Genomic DNA, 16,458 nt, shown 5'->3' with positions numbered 1-16,458 from the left:
ATATTTGTAAATGACAGATCCAACAAAGGCTTGACATCCAAAATATATAAAGAGCTCACCCACCTCAACAAACAAAAAGCAAATAATCCAATTAAAAAATGGGCAGAGGAACTGAACAGACAGTTCTCCAAAGAAGAAATTCAGATGGCCAACAGACACATGAAAAGATGCTTCACATCGGTAGTTATCAGAGAAATGCAAATTATAACCACAATGAGATACCACCTCACACCAGTAAGGATGGCTACCATCCAAAAGACAAACAACAACAAATGTTGGTGAGGTTGTGGAGAAAGGGGAACCCTCCTACACGGCTGGTGGGAATGTAAATTAGTTCAACCATTGTGGAAAGCAGTATGGAGGTTCCTCAAAATGCTCAAAATAGACTTACCATTTGACCCAGGAATTCCACTCCTAGGAATTTACCCTAAGAATGCAGCACTCCAGTTTGAAAAAGACAAATGCACCCCTATGTTTATCACAGCACTATTTACAATAGCCAAGAACTGGAAGCAACCTAAGTGTCCATCAGTAGATGAATGGATAAAGAAGATGTGGTACATATACACAATGGAATATTATTCAGCCATAAGAAGAAAACAAATCCTACCATTTGCAACAACATGGATGGAGCTAGAGGGTATTATGCTCAGTGAAATAAGCCAGGTGGAGAAAGACAAGTATCAAATGATTTCACTCATCTGTGGAGTATAAGAACAAAGGAAAAACTGAAGGAACAAAACAGCAGCAGAATCACAGAACCCAAGAAGGGACTAACAGTTACCAAAGGGAAAGAGACTGGGGAGAATGGGAGGGTAGGGAAGGATAAAGGGGGGAAGAAGAAAGGGGGTATTTTGATTAGCATGTATAATGTGGGGGGTGGGAGAAAGGGGAGGACTGTGCAACACAGAGAAGACAAGTAGTGATTCTACAACATTTTGCTATGCTGTTGGACAGTGACTGTAATGGGGTTTGCAGGCGGGGGGTACTTGGTGTAGGGGAGAGCCTAGTAAACATAATATTCTTCATGTAATTGTAGATTAATGATAACAAAAAAAAAAATAGAAAGAAAAGGGGGATTACTCCCTGATAGGATAAAACTAACTGCAAATCAATGATTAATGCTTGCTTTAAATATCCTTAATTTTGATCTTTTAAAGGGTGTCGGATGATCAGCTATGGAAGTACATTTTTCTGATAATATTTTTTTCTCTTAAAAAAAAAAAAAAGCAGTTCCTGTGTGGTGATCTCCAATAGGTTCTTCACAATGGTATAAAGGTCATATCAAAGTGTGGGCAAAGGGTTTGTTTGTGTGTATACAGAGGATCAAAGCCTAATTTGGCTACCCAGAAAACGAATTAAGATACGATATGAAGAAGAACTTCCAACATTAACATTCTCTGGAAGAGTCATTCCAGAAGATGATCATCAAAAAATGTCAACAAAGATCCTGGTGCTGCTGCAGTTGCAGCTGCATTCATCCCACCGGTTCATGGACTTGCCATTGGAATGAAAAAGGAGATATGTAAGCTGGCCTGTGCATACAGTAAAACAACAAATTTGACTGGATCTATACTGTTGGAACTCAACCAAGAATTAGGAGAAGTGCAAGTTGCAGTGCTCCAAAATCGTGTGACTATAGGCTATCTACTGTTAAAAGAACATATGGGATGTGAACATTTCAGTTCCCAGGAATGTGTTGTTTTAATTTGTCTGATTTTTCTCAAACTATTCAAATTCAGTTAGACAATATCCATCAGATCATTAATAAGTTTTCACAAATGCCTGGGGTACCTAACTGGTTTTCTTGGTTTCATTGGATATGGCTGGTAATTGTAGGTCTGCTTTTGTTATGTATCTGTATTCCTGTTCTGTTCAGGTGTGTACACAATTTAATTAGTAGTTTGTTAAAACCTATACATGCTTATGTTACTCTACAAGAAGATATGTCAAAGAAATAATCAATCTTCCCATGTTTTCTTCCATCTGCTACTTCTATAGCTTTTCTTCTTCCTTCCTATTTACAACCCTTTAGTAGAATTCGTGTCTCATATTGAAAATCACCGAGTATCATAATTCTTCCAAGTGGTAAAGATACCTCAAGACAAATGCTGGGCATAGAAGCCACAGGGCATAAATCTGCAAAGAAGTAAAAAGCTAACCTTTTCAAACAATATTGCTTCTCTCTCACTTACCAACTTTACATCTCCCTGTATGGCCCCAGAAGGTGAGTGGTTAGCCAGAGACAGGTAAGATTCCTCAAGGGAGGAACAACCTAAGACAGGCACAGTCGCAGGGGGGCCATCAGGTGAGAAATTGGGGATCAACAGAGGTGAGGCTTAGAACCTCACCCCCCACTGTTTTAAGAGAAATCTTCTGCATCCGTGGATGTTTTGTTGCCCTTGTCTAGCTTGGATTAATACTTAGCCTATAGGCACACATCTGATCATCTACATTGGCTTTCTTACAGCACTGAACTATGTTTTCTACCTTTATCTTGCATCTACCTACCACTTCAGCATTTTATTAAAAAAATAATACTAATAAAATAATAATAATAATAATAAGGGAGAAATGTGGGATCCACATATAAATCAAGTATAAAAATCAAACGAATATTCATATCTGACCTGATTGTTTGTAGTTCATAATGCGTGATCAAAACTGAAAATTTCTGTGATGACTGCCCTTGTACTGTTCACCATGTAAGAACTTATTCACTATGTAAGAATTTGTTCACCATGTAAGAACTTGTTCGTTGTGCTTCAGAAGATTGGAGACTGATGAGAATTAGGCTTGGGGTGGATTAATGATTGTGCATTGAGTCCCCTGTACAGAATTTTATTGTTGTTAACTGTTAACAACCATTTGATCAATAAATATGAGAGATGCCCTCTCAAAAAAAAAAAAAAAAAGACAATTTTAGCTATTCAACCATCTCCTCTACCCTTCAGTTCAACAACTCCATTGTTAATCTTTTCTAATGCCTCTCACATTTTTCCCACAACTGTGAACCTTTTTCCCGCAACTGCAACTTACTCAGAGCCTCACTTTCCCCACCAAAGTATCGGGTATCTTAAAGCTCTTTAGAACACACTACAAAGGAAATGTTTGTGGTCCATGGATTTCATCCACTTCACTTAAATAGGACCGTCTGGTTGTGAGGAAAGGGCCACTTTGACTCAGCGATTTCCACTCAGTCCAGACCGAGGAGGGCGCTGGCGGCATTGGAAGATTCTGCACTTGACCGACACCCCTGCCTTCCGGCTGGCTCATCAGCCTGGACACACTTGTGGGAAACCTCCACTGTCAAGATGAAAAAGCAGAAGAGTGCCATTTGTAGAACTGACTTTACTGACCAAGTAAGAAACAACCTAAAGCAGGGAATAACACAATAGGAAAAAAAAAAACCAAGTGTTTTTATTCCCACCAAGCTGTTTCCACAACACCAAAGGAAAAATTGACCTTTGCTTACATTTAAGAGAATGCCTCTTTTTCACTCACTTCACTGAATAAGGAGCACTTCACAGTTTACAAACGATTTAGTACTGAGAGCATCGGGCAGATAAAATACACAGAAGTAACATAAGTGGAAGGCCAAGTGCAATAATCCTTATGTTCGGGATTTCACTTCATTCATTTAACTGCCAGTTTAACCTCCCAATGAGTCAGCAAAGGCTTGGTATATACTGTGGGTGCCCTCAGTAGATCTGTCCAGGAATTGAGATGTTTAAAAATCAAACAAATTGGGTGAAATTGCTCATGCTATACTGCAACTGTAGGTAACTTAAGCCTTCAAATAAGGGTAATGCAAACACAAGTGAAATATACTTTACATGGGCAAAGACACTTGGAATGTCCTTCAAGAAATTTTCTTTTGAAAATTTCAAAAGAGAAAATTTTTCACAAACCTCTTTATTTTTATAAGTATGTCACCGATGCAGTGAAATATTGTCAACTGAGACTCTGACGTAAAATGGCTTGATCTCAGATCCGCAGTCTGACTTGCCCTCTCTGTGACCTGGCACAGGTCACCTCATGTTTCCCTCACTGCAAAGCAGGTGTAGCACCCGGACTCACCTCACAGGCTGCTTAGAGGATTTAATTAGGTCCCAGATGTCACAGCTCAGTGAAAATCCCCACAATATAGATGCCAGCAAAGATTAGCTATTTTTATTCTTGAAAAGACTCTTCCTTGTTCTGTGATACCACATTCTTTTTACTTCCTTCCTTCTCGCCTCCTAACCTGTCTTGTTTTGCTTTCCCCAAACATCACATGTTGAGAGTTCTCAGACTATGTAGGACTTAAATCCTCTTTTCATGCTGTTATTTACCAAGGGGGATCTAACTGACCCTCCATGATTTTAATGACCCCCCAAAGGACTGACTATCATTCCCACAGGTATATTTCTAATTCAACACACAATACATACCTGCTATAACTCACCTGTGCACTGGGATGTCTCAGAGGAACCTTGAATTATATAATTATGTCTAAAAGCTAAACTCACCACCTTTGTCACACAAACGTAAATGGTGCCCACCTCAGTAAGTGGCTCCAAAACCCACCCAATTAGGGACCCAGAACCCTGGGACTCACGCCTGAAACACCCCATTCCTCACCTCCCAGAGTGTGACCCATTTCCTACCCTTTCCATTTTACCTCTGGAATACATGCCTTTGTTTCCACAGTCACCATCACCTTCTGAATCTAAAGCCACTATCCTATAGCCCCGAACTGCTCTTACCACAAGAAGCCTTGCTTCGTCTCATTTGTACATGACATGCAACTAGAGAGATATTTTTAAATGCACACAAAACTCCTCTACCTACAACTTTTCTTTGGCTCATCAGTGCCCTTAGAATAAGGAATAAAATATCATCAGCAATTAATAAAGCTGCACACATGTCCTCCACCCCATGGTCCTCCATGTTCCAAACACATTTTCCCTCTAAAATGCCAGTTTCCTCCCTCTTTCAAGGCCTTATTCATAGCCACTGTTTCCTCTTTGAGAATGTGTGGAAGGTTCTTCTCCTCCTTCCCCTGTATCCCCAATTTCTAGTTCTTTCTTTCTCATCATTTAGTTCTCTGCTTAACCAATACTTCCACCAGGCGGTGTTTCCTGCTTCTCTGGACAAGGTTATTTCCATTAATTATACTCTCACGAAGCACCCTACACTTCTGCATCCTAATCTTCAGTACATTTGCAGTTACTTTGGTGTCTGTTTTCCACAAAAGATAATAAGGGACACAAGTGCAGGGAGCATGTCTGTCTTGCTTACAGTTGTATCCCTTGACATTATCAAACACTCTGCTGGCCATAAGTGGGCCTGTCATGTTACTGAAAAATGTTTGCTGAATTAACACAGTAATGGTCTGGGATATAGTGCTTGACTTGATAATTGCTTATAATTGGTGGGAAAATCCATATAAAACTAATTCAAGGCAGACTGTGACAGATTTTTACAGGAAACTAGCATAAGGACTACTTGAAATCAGTTCTGGAAGGAGAACAGGTATGAAGAAAGGCTTGTGTAAGGAAGGCTTCATTCTGGTGCTGGTGTATGAAATAAGCCATGGAGTGCTAGCAAGACTTCAAGTGACGGGAAAGAAATATTCCAGGGAGAGAGAAAAGTCTGGGCAAAGCTGTGGACAGAGTCAGGGTATAAACAGAGACTGTCTGATGAGGAAGGAAAGATTTCATCATTACAGAATGACAATCCAATATGGCAAAATGGGCTAACAGATGGATGGGGGTGTGGGGACTGACAGGTAGGCTATTTCAATATATTGCATAGAAGAGAAGGAAGAGAAATAATTCTGCAGGAGGATGGATACCACTACTGAAGGAGGAAGGGGTTTATCACTGACTAAATGGAAAACCAAAACAGAAAGAGGATGTGGGAAGTTAAGGGAGATAATGAGCTGTTTTGGAAACCCTAATTTTTATGTCCTTACATGATACTGAGCAGGCAGTTAAAATGAGCATCTAAGAAAGAGAATGCAAGTAAATTTCAGAAGTTATTAAGCTCAAGAAAATTTTACTTGGTTCATATTCAGTTAAACATTAATGCAAAGGTTTGACAAACGTGTCAAACATTTTTCCACATATATTTATTAATGATGAAAAACTACAAAGAAAGAAATTGTTTTATATTTACTGCCTGAGTTTTCAATATACTATGTGTCTAATTTTTATTAGCTGTTAAGAATAAAGTTCCTCATAATTTTACCGTAACATCACCCCCTTTAAGATAGCTAATTTCCTACAATTGTTGAATGGAAGAAACTCACAACATTTTTCTCTATTTATTTGAATTATCTTCTTTGTATAAAAGAATTCTAGTTTTTGTAATAGGCTCTGTGCAAAAGTTAAAACTGATGTACAGAATTTTTTAAAAGGTCATTCTAATTTCAAAAATGTTAACATCTGAAATTATGTCATCTTTAACTATCAGGAGAATTTCTGGAAAATAAAATGCAACACTTACTTTTGCTGCACCTATTTGTTCTTTGCGAAATTTCTCAAGTGGCGCAATTAATACATCATTAGCGTTTTGAATCTGAAATTAAAAATGCAAATACATTAAACTATAATTTCACACAAACAAAATTGATAAAAGATGGCATTTTTATTCAGCGTATTTAAACAGCTTTTGTTTTCTTGTTGACTTCTTCTATAAATGAAATAAAAATACCTTGAATACTGTAAAGTCTTTTTCTACGTTATAATTAAGTAGTTTTTACAAATTATTTCTCTTGATCCTAACAATAATGTAAATAATGTGAAAACAAGTATATGTAAGATCTTAGCTTAAATATTTTAATTTCATATTCTAAGATTTAACTAAGAAATAGCAAGTCAGATACCAAATTTACAAATGCTTTTAATTATACTGGTTTAATACAGCCAGTTAAAGCATCATCTAAAAATTGAACCATATAAAGCTCTTCCACTTTGCCACTAGAATGTTGTAATTCTACAGCTGCAAAATAAGACTTTTTTTTTTCTATTTCATTAGATTCCTCACACTTGGGATTTGCCTGAATGTTCTCATATTTCCAGCCCTACTAAAAAGGCATCTGATTTCACTTCAATGAACAGTATTTTAGGGTGAAACTGCAAACTGGGCTTTACTTGAACTTTAAACAGATAAATCTTTTAATATTTATCTGTAAGAATACTGTGAGGGGGGTTAAGTATGGGGGGCCCAGGACTGGATGCAAAGAGACAGACATTTCTAAGATAACATTATGCTGGAAGAAAATCTTTAATTAAAAAAAAGAAGAAAAAGAAAAAACCCTTAGAAAGCATTAAAATTAAATATAAGATTTGAAATGTTCTCACCACAAAAAGAAATAATGTGACAGGATGGAAGTGTTAACTAATGCAACGGTGATAATCATTTTGCACTACATAAATATATCAGATTCACATGCTGTATACCTTAAACTCACACAATGTTATATGTCAATTATATATCTGAGGGGGAAAATGTAGGCCTGGTTAAAAAAATTTATTATTTATTCTACCATTTTGATAATAAAAATTATGTAATCAGGATATGATAAGAGGAAGAAAACCTATTTTAAAAATATATTACTACTCTTAAAAAAAAAAAAAAAAAGCAGTCCCTGTGTGGTGACCTCCAATGAGTTCTACACAATGGTATAAAGGGCAGATCAAAGTGTGGGCAAAGGGTCTGTTTGTGTTTATACAGAGGATCAAAACCTAATTTGGCTACCCAAAAAATGAACTAAGATACGATATGAAGAAGAACTTGCAACATCAGCACTCTCCAGAAGAGTCATACCAGAAGATGATCATCAAAAAACCCCAACAAAGATCCAGGCAATGCTGCAGTTGTAGCTGCATTCATCCCACCAGCTCCTGGACTTGCCATGGGAATGAGGAAGGAGATATCTAAGCTGGCCTGTGCATACAGTAAAACAACAAATTTGACTGGATCTATACTGTCGGAACTCAACCAAGAATTAGGAGAAGTGCAAGTTGCAGCGCTCCAAAATCTTGCAACTATAGACTATCTACTCTTAAAAGAACATATGGGATGTGAACAATTCCCAGGAATGGGCTGTTTTAATTTGTCTGATTTCTCTCAGACTGTTCAAGTACAGTTGGACAATATCCATCATATCATAGACAAATTTTCACAAATGCCTAGGATGCCTAACTGGTTTTCTTGCCCTCACTGGAGATGACTGGTAATTATAGGTCTGCTTTGGTTATGTAACTGTATTCCTGTTATGTTAATGTGTGTGTGCAATTTAATTAGTAGTTTAAAACCTATACATGTTTAAATTACTCTACAAGAAGATATGTCAAAGAAATAATCAATCTCCCCATGTTTTCTTCCATCTGCTACTTCTATAGCTTTTCTTCTTCCTTCCTAATTACAACCCTTCAGTAGAATTCGTGCCTCATATCGAATTTACCGAGTATCATAATTCCTCCAAGTGCTAAAGATACCTCAAGACAAATGCTGGGCATAGAAGCCACAGGGCATAAATATGCATAGAAGTAAAAAGCTAACCTTTACAAACAATATGGCTTCTCTCTCACTTACCAACTTTACATCTCCCTGTATGGCCCCGGAAGATGACTGGTTAGCCAGAGACGGGTAAGATTCCTCAAGGGAGGAACAACCTAAGACAGGAACAGTCGCAGGGGGGTCATCAGGTGAGAAATTGGGGATCAACAGAGGTGAGGCTTAGAACCTCCCCCTCTGTTCTGAGAGAAATCTTCTGCATACGTGGATGTTTTATTGCCCTTGTCTAGCTTGGATTAACACATAGTCTACAGGCACACACCTGATCATCTACATTTGCTCTCTTACAACACTAAACTAACTTTTCTACCTTTATCTTACATCTACCTACCACTTCAGCATTTTATTTAAAATAATAATAAAGGGAGAAATGTGGGATCCACATATAAATCAAGTATAAAAATCAAATGAATATTCATATTTGACCTGATTGTTTATGGTTCATAATGTGTGATCAAAACCAAAAGTTTCTGTGATGACTGCCCTTGTACTGTTCACCATGTAAAAACTTATTCACTATGTAAGAATTTGTTCACCATGTAAGAACTTGTTCATTATACTTTAGAAGATTGGAGACTGTTGAGAATTAGGCTTGGGGTTGATTAATGATTGTGCATTGAGTCCCCTATACAGAATTTTATTGATGTTAACAACCATTTGATCAATAAATATAAGATATGCCCTCTCAAAAAAAAAAAAAAGTTCACTTTGACAAGAAAAAAAAAATTACTATTTTAAAATAGGTTAAAGGGTATGTAAGTAGGTCCTTATATTATTTTTACAATTTTTCTGTAAGTCTGAAATTATATTGAAATTTAAAATTTCAGTAGAAAGGTTTTACTTTGAATTTCATTTAATTCTCATTGGATTGGTTATTCTCTAGTCAAGGTTTATTTCTTAAATTTAATAATCTAAACAAACATAGTATAATTAAAAATAAAAACTAAAGTGTTAATGCCTTCCATGACTCTGTTGTTCTTCAACCTGTAGAAAAATGAGATGACAGATCCTGAAAAAAGGGCCTAAAATCCTGTGCTGTGAAAAGACAACAGAGTAGATCAATACTCAAAATCCTATGAGGGCCTACTGTAGACACCTCTGACATCCATCAACTAATTCCCATTTGTGAGCTCAGACAGGCATCCCTCCAGATACACTGTGCAGGCGTCCCTGCTTGAGAGAGATGATTGCAAACAGCAGGAAAGTAGTTTCTCTTTGAGTTCTCACTCTCTAAATCCTCTCTGCCCTCGCGGAACCCCAAATACATAGAAACATGGACAGGCAAATGCACACACATATACCTATCCAGATATTACAGAGGAAATAAATAGCTGATTCTGCCTGTGAAGTTAGGTTTGCATGGGGGAAAACATTGTCTTGAACACTTCAGTGTACTTTGGGAAAATATCAACAACAAACGCTAACATTTACTGGATGTTTACTTATTGCTGGAAACAAGAATAATCTAATGTATTTAGAGTTATTGTTAGTTAATGAACTTAAAGAGGGAGGCATTTCCCAAGTGGTGAAAGCTGCCACCCCAGTGAGGCCGGGTAAGATGACACGCAGTGCGGCACCTCAGTACAGGTACTGAATATCAAGGGGACTTGGATTTAAACTGGGTTCTGTTGCATCATCTACCCAACAACTTGGTTCTAAGGACTAAGATAATGAATGTAACACAGTTCAGTGCCTTTCACACACTAAGTGCTCAAAATTTATCAATTTTAATATATCCAAATAAACAGATAATGAATCTCATTCTGTATTTACTGACTTAATACACTTCTACATCAGAATCTACTGTATTATTACCCTTCTGGTTGAAGTATATCTGTGTGTACATTGTGAGGAGGTATTGTCCGATGACAGTCCTAAGAGACAGGATGGCCTGGCTTCTCCCACATCCAATCACTAGGTGTCTGCATGTGTGTCTGCATCTGTGGGGAAGGGAAAAAAAATCTAAAGCATATGCTAAACCTTCCAGAAAGCCAATGTCTTCTTGAGAAGAGGATGAAGATTTGTTCATTCAATAAGATGTGATGCTCATAAAGCACTGCAAAAATTTTTGGATAATTTGAGAGCCTAAACTGATTACATTGAGAATACATCGGGATTCTGACAACAGTAAAGCTCCATAAGAACTAAATAAGTATTTGGACAGTGGGTGTGAACTGGATGCACCAAAGAGAATAAAGATTCTAGGAGCAGGGACCGCCATGAATAAAGGCAAGGGGGTAGAGCTAAGCATGGCATGTGAGACAGAAGAGTGCAGTGTAGAAAAAGGAATCATTTATTAAGCACTCATTAAGAGTCTATCATGATTGTGAGCACATTCACCAAGTTACAGGCCACAGTTAATTTTTTTTAAATGGGAACAGAAGAATGAATGTGGTGTATGTCGAACGGTTCTGGCACATAGCAGGCTCTGCAGAAGTGGTAATGTTACCGTTAACTAGTAAGAACATTATCTAACTGGAGAAAAGAGGGCACATTATTAATTATTAGTGGGACACTCAGTTGTACAAGGAACAGACATCCATAATCTAGGCAAAGCAGCCTGAACAGGGAACCATTGCTGGCTTCTAAACACAGTTAACATTGTGAAAACTTGTTCTAGGATGCCAGCAATATGCCTGCTAATGGTGAGATGAAGATAAGATATGCCAGCTGAACGGCTGGGAGAGAAACACAGTTTGACGTGGTAGTGGACTAGTTCAGGCACCTGCAGTGGTGACAGATGGGCAGCAGCGAATTGCAGAGGCAGTTTTTTTGGGGAAATATAACAGGACCCAGAGGGAGAGGAATCAAAGGTGCCAGTAAGATTTCTGCCCCAGGCACTGAGACTTTGGCATCCTATTAAGAATGAAGGTGAATGAGGTAGGGAGCAGGTTTGGTGGAGAAGGAATAAAGACAGGGAATCTCACTTTGGACCTATCACCCTGAATGCCAAGGGAAGACTCCAAGGAACAGTTTGGCAAACTACCCCACCTCAGAGTGGCAGAACGAATCCGCCAAAAGGAGTGTTTATTATTGGAATGGGAGGGATCAGGAAAGGGACTGGACAGGTGAGTCTGTCCACTAAGACACCGGCACCCACATTCATCTCCAGTAGGCTAAATTTCTGCCAAAACTCTCATGTGGCTGTTACGTAAGTATGACCTAGGAATAAAACAAACTCTGAGGATGTAACAAATCAAATATGACAGTTAACAACCACCTCATAGGGCAAGTATTATTTCCTGTCTCTATTTCGTCCACATTTCATTTTTTTCTTTATTTTTGTACATGCTCAATTTTTCCCTCTGTCTTCCCCTTACTCTCATTCTATTAATGTGAAACCCAAGGAATTAAAAAAAAAGTTCTAAAGGTACTACACAGAAAAATATCAGGGAGAGGAAAACATCCAATAGAGGATATGTTGAGTGTTTACTATGTGACAGTACTATGCTAAGCTCTTCACAGTATCAAGATTAAAGCCAATTTTATATGAGTAATGAAGTTCAAAATCTAAAAATCATCTGGAATGTATTTAAGAATGTGTTAACAATAGATTATTATTCAGCCATATGAAGAAAACAAATCCAACCATTTGCAACAACATGGATGGAGCTAGAGGGTATTATGCTCAGTGAAATAAGTCAGGCAGAGAAAGACAAGTACCAAATGATTTCACTCATAGGTGGAGTGTAAGAACAAAGCAAAAACTGAAGGAACAAAACAGCAGCAGACTCACAGAACCCAAGAATGGACTAAAAGTTACCAAAGGGAAAGGGACTAGGAGGGCAGGTGGGAAGGGAGGGAGAAGGGGAATAAGGGGCATTATGATTAGCACACATAATGTAGTGGGGGGGCCAGGGGGCACAAGGAAGGCAGTGAAGCACAGAGAAGACAAGTAGTGATCCTATAAGCATCCCACTATGCTGATGGACAGCAACTGTAATGGGGTATGTGGTGGTGACTTGATAATGGGGGGAATCTAGTAACCACAATGTTGCTCATGTAATTGTATATTAATGATACCAAATTAAAAAAAAAAAAGAATGTGAGTGTAAAGTTAGACCCAGTTCCATTTGACTCTTGGCACCAAAACTGCTAAGACTCAACAGCTTCATACCTGGACCTCTAAGACGTTTTTAAATTAACAGAGGGAGGAGAGAGAGCGAGCAAGAGAGATTTTAAAAATAAAAAGCATATATTTGGCATTTGGCAGGCTTTCAATAAATGTCTGCTTCTTCACAGAATTGACATTTACTATCTGTTCAGAACTGTCTCAACACTCTTAAATTTCCCAAGATGACTCAAAGGTACAAATCTGAATCCAAATGAATTGAACAGAACAGTACTCACCCAAATACCCACCTACAGGAGTAGTTAACCAGGAACCTAAATTCTTCCATAAACCATTCTAACATATGTATGGTTTCACATGTGACATATGATGCTTCTTTTGAGGGCAGTCAGTGGGCTGCTGTTCACAATATGTGAATATGAATTCAAGTAATCAAAATGGAAATGCCAGCACTCAAGGGCACACAGTGGATTTACAACCCAAGCTGGCTGCTTTTGACCCTCATCTTTGTACGTCCCCCAAGAATGCATGCCTTTCATCCCTACACACTGGTGCGTCACGTGGATGAAATTCTTTAATTCTGAAGTAACCCAAGTGTGAAGTAAAGAAGGTGTTTAAATTTTGGTAGTTTAGAACAGTTACTGTTGCTACTGCATAATAAAGGAAAGTGATGTACAAGATGGTAGAAAACTGTAATTAAAAATGTGAATCAGGTGTCACTCTGATGACTTAACTTTCACAAGGTTCTCTTCTTTCTCCCTAGATTTATGCAAAAGCCTTGGTGAAACCTCCAGAAGGTAACTGGCCCAAGGGGTTGGGGGAGTAATGGGATCAAGTCACAGCATTCAGGAGATTCAAGATCCCATAATATTTGTGGAATGTGTTACTTTGCACGACCTTACTAAGAGGGCTTAGGAAAAATACAAAAGCTACTTTAATACTCTCCCCGGATATCAATAATAAAATTCTTGAAATGGCCTTATTTCAGTAATTAAAACACAATTTATTAACTATTTTCTAATTCTCAACCATTTATAATTCTAAATCTTGGGTTTAAATATCTTGATTTCATAAATAATGGTCCATTTTAAAATCCAAAAATAATTACTACCTAGTTCAGCTGTTTCCCATAGCAGAGAAGAAAATCTATTAATGGATAATACAACACTGCATTTACTGGGTAGACACATTTTAACTATGGATGAGTTACATTCAGCCAGGCAATTAAGTTTCCTGTTGCTTTTCTTGTGCTATTTCAAGCACAGTTTAATAAACAGCCACAAGGGAGTGCTCATAAATCACTCAAAAGTAATGGCTAGAAATGTTTTTATGTGGTTAGACCAATAATTCTCCAAGTATGTTTGGGATTTTTTTTTCTCCAAGTATATATGAATTATACTTTTCTATAGCTCATGGATTTTCAAATCCTATCCTACAAAAATTTTCAATGCTTGCTCTTTTCACTGCTGAGAACCTTACCACAACTTGTTTGTCCAACAAAGTGACTAGCAATGGAACAGAAGATATCTGAAAGGTAATATTCCTGACACTTTACTTTCTCTCCTCTTTCCAGGATTTGGTTAAAATTCAGTCTTACTGGTGCCAGTCACAGCTCATTACTAATCGATGATTATAGTGCCCCATTGTCCTGCAATTTACTTGATAATACCAAGATGTAAGATTTTAATTTTCTGTCTCAAACTTTCAAAGCACCAGAAGACTCAATTTTAAAGAGACATTTTAATGATATTCTGCAGTACTATCTAAAGCAACTGGGAAGGCTACAATACACCACACTATTTATAGAAATAAAACATGGATGGTATAGCTCATTGCAAAATAATTTCCTGTTAAGATGCCTAAAGAGCTAATCCACCCAAAATGGCAAGATCACAAAGACATGTCATAATGAGTGGTTTGAACTCAATCAATGCAGAATACATCTATAAACAGTCTCTGAGGTAAGAATGGATTATTTTCCCACTGATATTTGCAACTGGGAAAATCAGATCAGAGTTCTAACTTGGGATTCCAGGCAAGTATCTCTCCTTTGCGTGGTTCCAGCCCCTGTCCTGTTCCTCCCTCCCAAGCAGCTCCCAGGATGAGCTCTGGCAAGGGGTCTGGGGCTAGTCTGAGGCTCACTCCCAGATACTAGCCAAGTTAACTCTCCACAGCTCTGCAAGGGACAGTCCTTCTGGAGGTCAGTAAACCCACAGCTCCTCTAAACTAGGACTCAAAAGTCAAAACTCACATAAGGTGTGGAGGATGGACCAATGAACAAGACCTGCATACATCAAGTAAAAGGAAGTCAAAGACTTTATTTACATCCTTTAACCTGAGCAAATTACTCTGAAAAACCATGTCCCCATCTAAAAAAACATTGCTATATATGGTTATCTGGGTACCACAGTAATCCATTTAATTTCTACTTGTATGCTACTTGCTACTTGGATATTCAGTGTTTTGATTCTACTTATTAAGTCAGTATTCCATTATGAAGTCAACCCACTGGACCTCATATGTTTAGATCTAACTCTCACTTAAATTTATTGTCACTTGCATCTTTTCTTGACTTTACCAGTACTATTAACTCTTCTTATAGTAATGTGCATAAAAAAGAAATTTAAATTTTTGGAGAATGGTGCTATATGACTCCCTTTTTATTCCAGGAGATAAGCAGAAATGGTACACCCTTCCAGGAAAGTGCACTACTCTGTATTTAATTCTTGGTTTATACCTGACAACTGTGCAATCATGTCCACTTATTGAAACTCTCCAAGTCTCAGTTTCTCTTTCTGTATAATGAAGATAATAGGACTTGATCTCATGCCTGTTTACAGAGAATAAATTTTATATTTTGTGTGTAATGGTAAGATAATATAAAGTTGTGCTTGCTTCCTATGAAATTTATTCTTTTGAGGAGGCCAACTGTAATGCATCATTTTTTTTAAATGACATAGCAAGTTGCTACTAGCACACTGCCTAATAAATTTTACCAGCATTTACTGGGCAGCAAAGCTTCCTAAATGGAACAGAGTGGTTACTAGGGCAAATGGCAAGCCACCCTCTCTGCCTCTAGAGCTTATGACTGTCCCAAATATAACTCAGATTAAAGTTTGATGTTTTTTAATAAAACCATCTATACTCAAGACGACAAAGTACAAATGCACTCATTCAAGAAAAAATTGACCATTTTCACAGAATCTAGCTGAGAGAGTGGAAGAGAAGGGAAAATCGCAGAATTTCATACCATTGACTGTGACCTAATAATGTCATAACTCTAGGTTGTACCAAATGAAATTCTCAGAATACTGAGTTGTAACTCAGAAAGGTAAGTTATTTTTCTTAGTTTTGTTGTTCTTAAACTATTTTTGCTTTAGTCCTTCTTATCCAGCAGGGACATTAAATTCTCTTTTTATAGCATTCAAGAATCATGGAATGCATTTTCCAACACCAGATATGACCATGACAGACTGCCTCCTCGCAAACTGTGCCTACTTATTACCATCCTGATTACTACTTGTTCATTTATACTAAAAAAAATAGGCAGCAAAAAAGGTCAAACTGCTTTTCAACTATAAATAACAAGATATGTGAAAGATCAATTTAGAAATGGCATTTTAAAAGCTGCTTAAAATAATTACTGCAAACATCCTGGGCATACATTCATTGTAACAAATCCTTTTCTTTCGATTTTGACCAAAAACTATGCATTTAGGAGAGCACTTTTATAGAACATATATGGTTCCATTACTTCAAAGTGCACACAAGGAAGATGTTGAAGTTAAGTCAACACATGAGAACATAGTTTTTGAATG

The 16,458-nt window shown here is 37.5% G+C and overlaps 1 protein-coding gene across 3 annotated transcripts in view; it reads right to left on the bottom strand.

The window, feature by feature from the left end:
- The window catches only part of ARHGAP42 (Rho GTPase activating protein 42), a 264,527-nt gene that overhangs the window by 103,974 nt on the left and 144,095 nt on the right, over positions 1-16,458 (bottom strand). For 2 of the 3 annotated variants that reach the window (XM_036902815.2, XM_057490759.1), the window contains exon 4: positions 6,493-6,564. The exons of the other annotated variant lie outside the window; for it this stretch is intronic. In XM_036902815.2, the coding sequence (XP_036758710.1) occupies positions 6,493-6,564 (72 nt within the window). The remainder of the gene's footprint in view (positions 1-6,492; positions 6,565-16,458) is intronic. 3 annotated transcript variants of the gene reach the window in all.

Source organism: Manis pentadactyla, chromosome 13, assembly GCF_030020395.1.
Source record: "Manis pentadactyla isolate mManPen7 chromosome 13, mManPen7.hap1, whole genome shotgun sequence".
Classification (NCBI taxonomy): Eukaryota; Metazoa; Chordata; class Mammalia; order Pholidota; family Manidae; genus Manis; species Manis pentadactyla.
The sequence above is the reverse complement of the archived record's forward strand: the minus strand, read 5'-3'. Positions and strand labels throughout refer to the sequence as shown.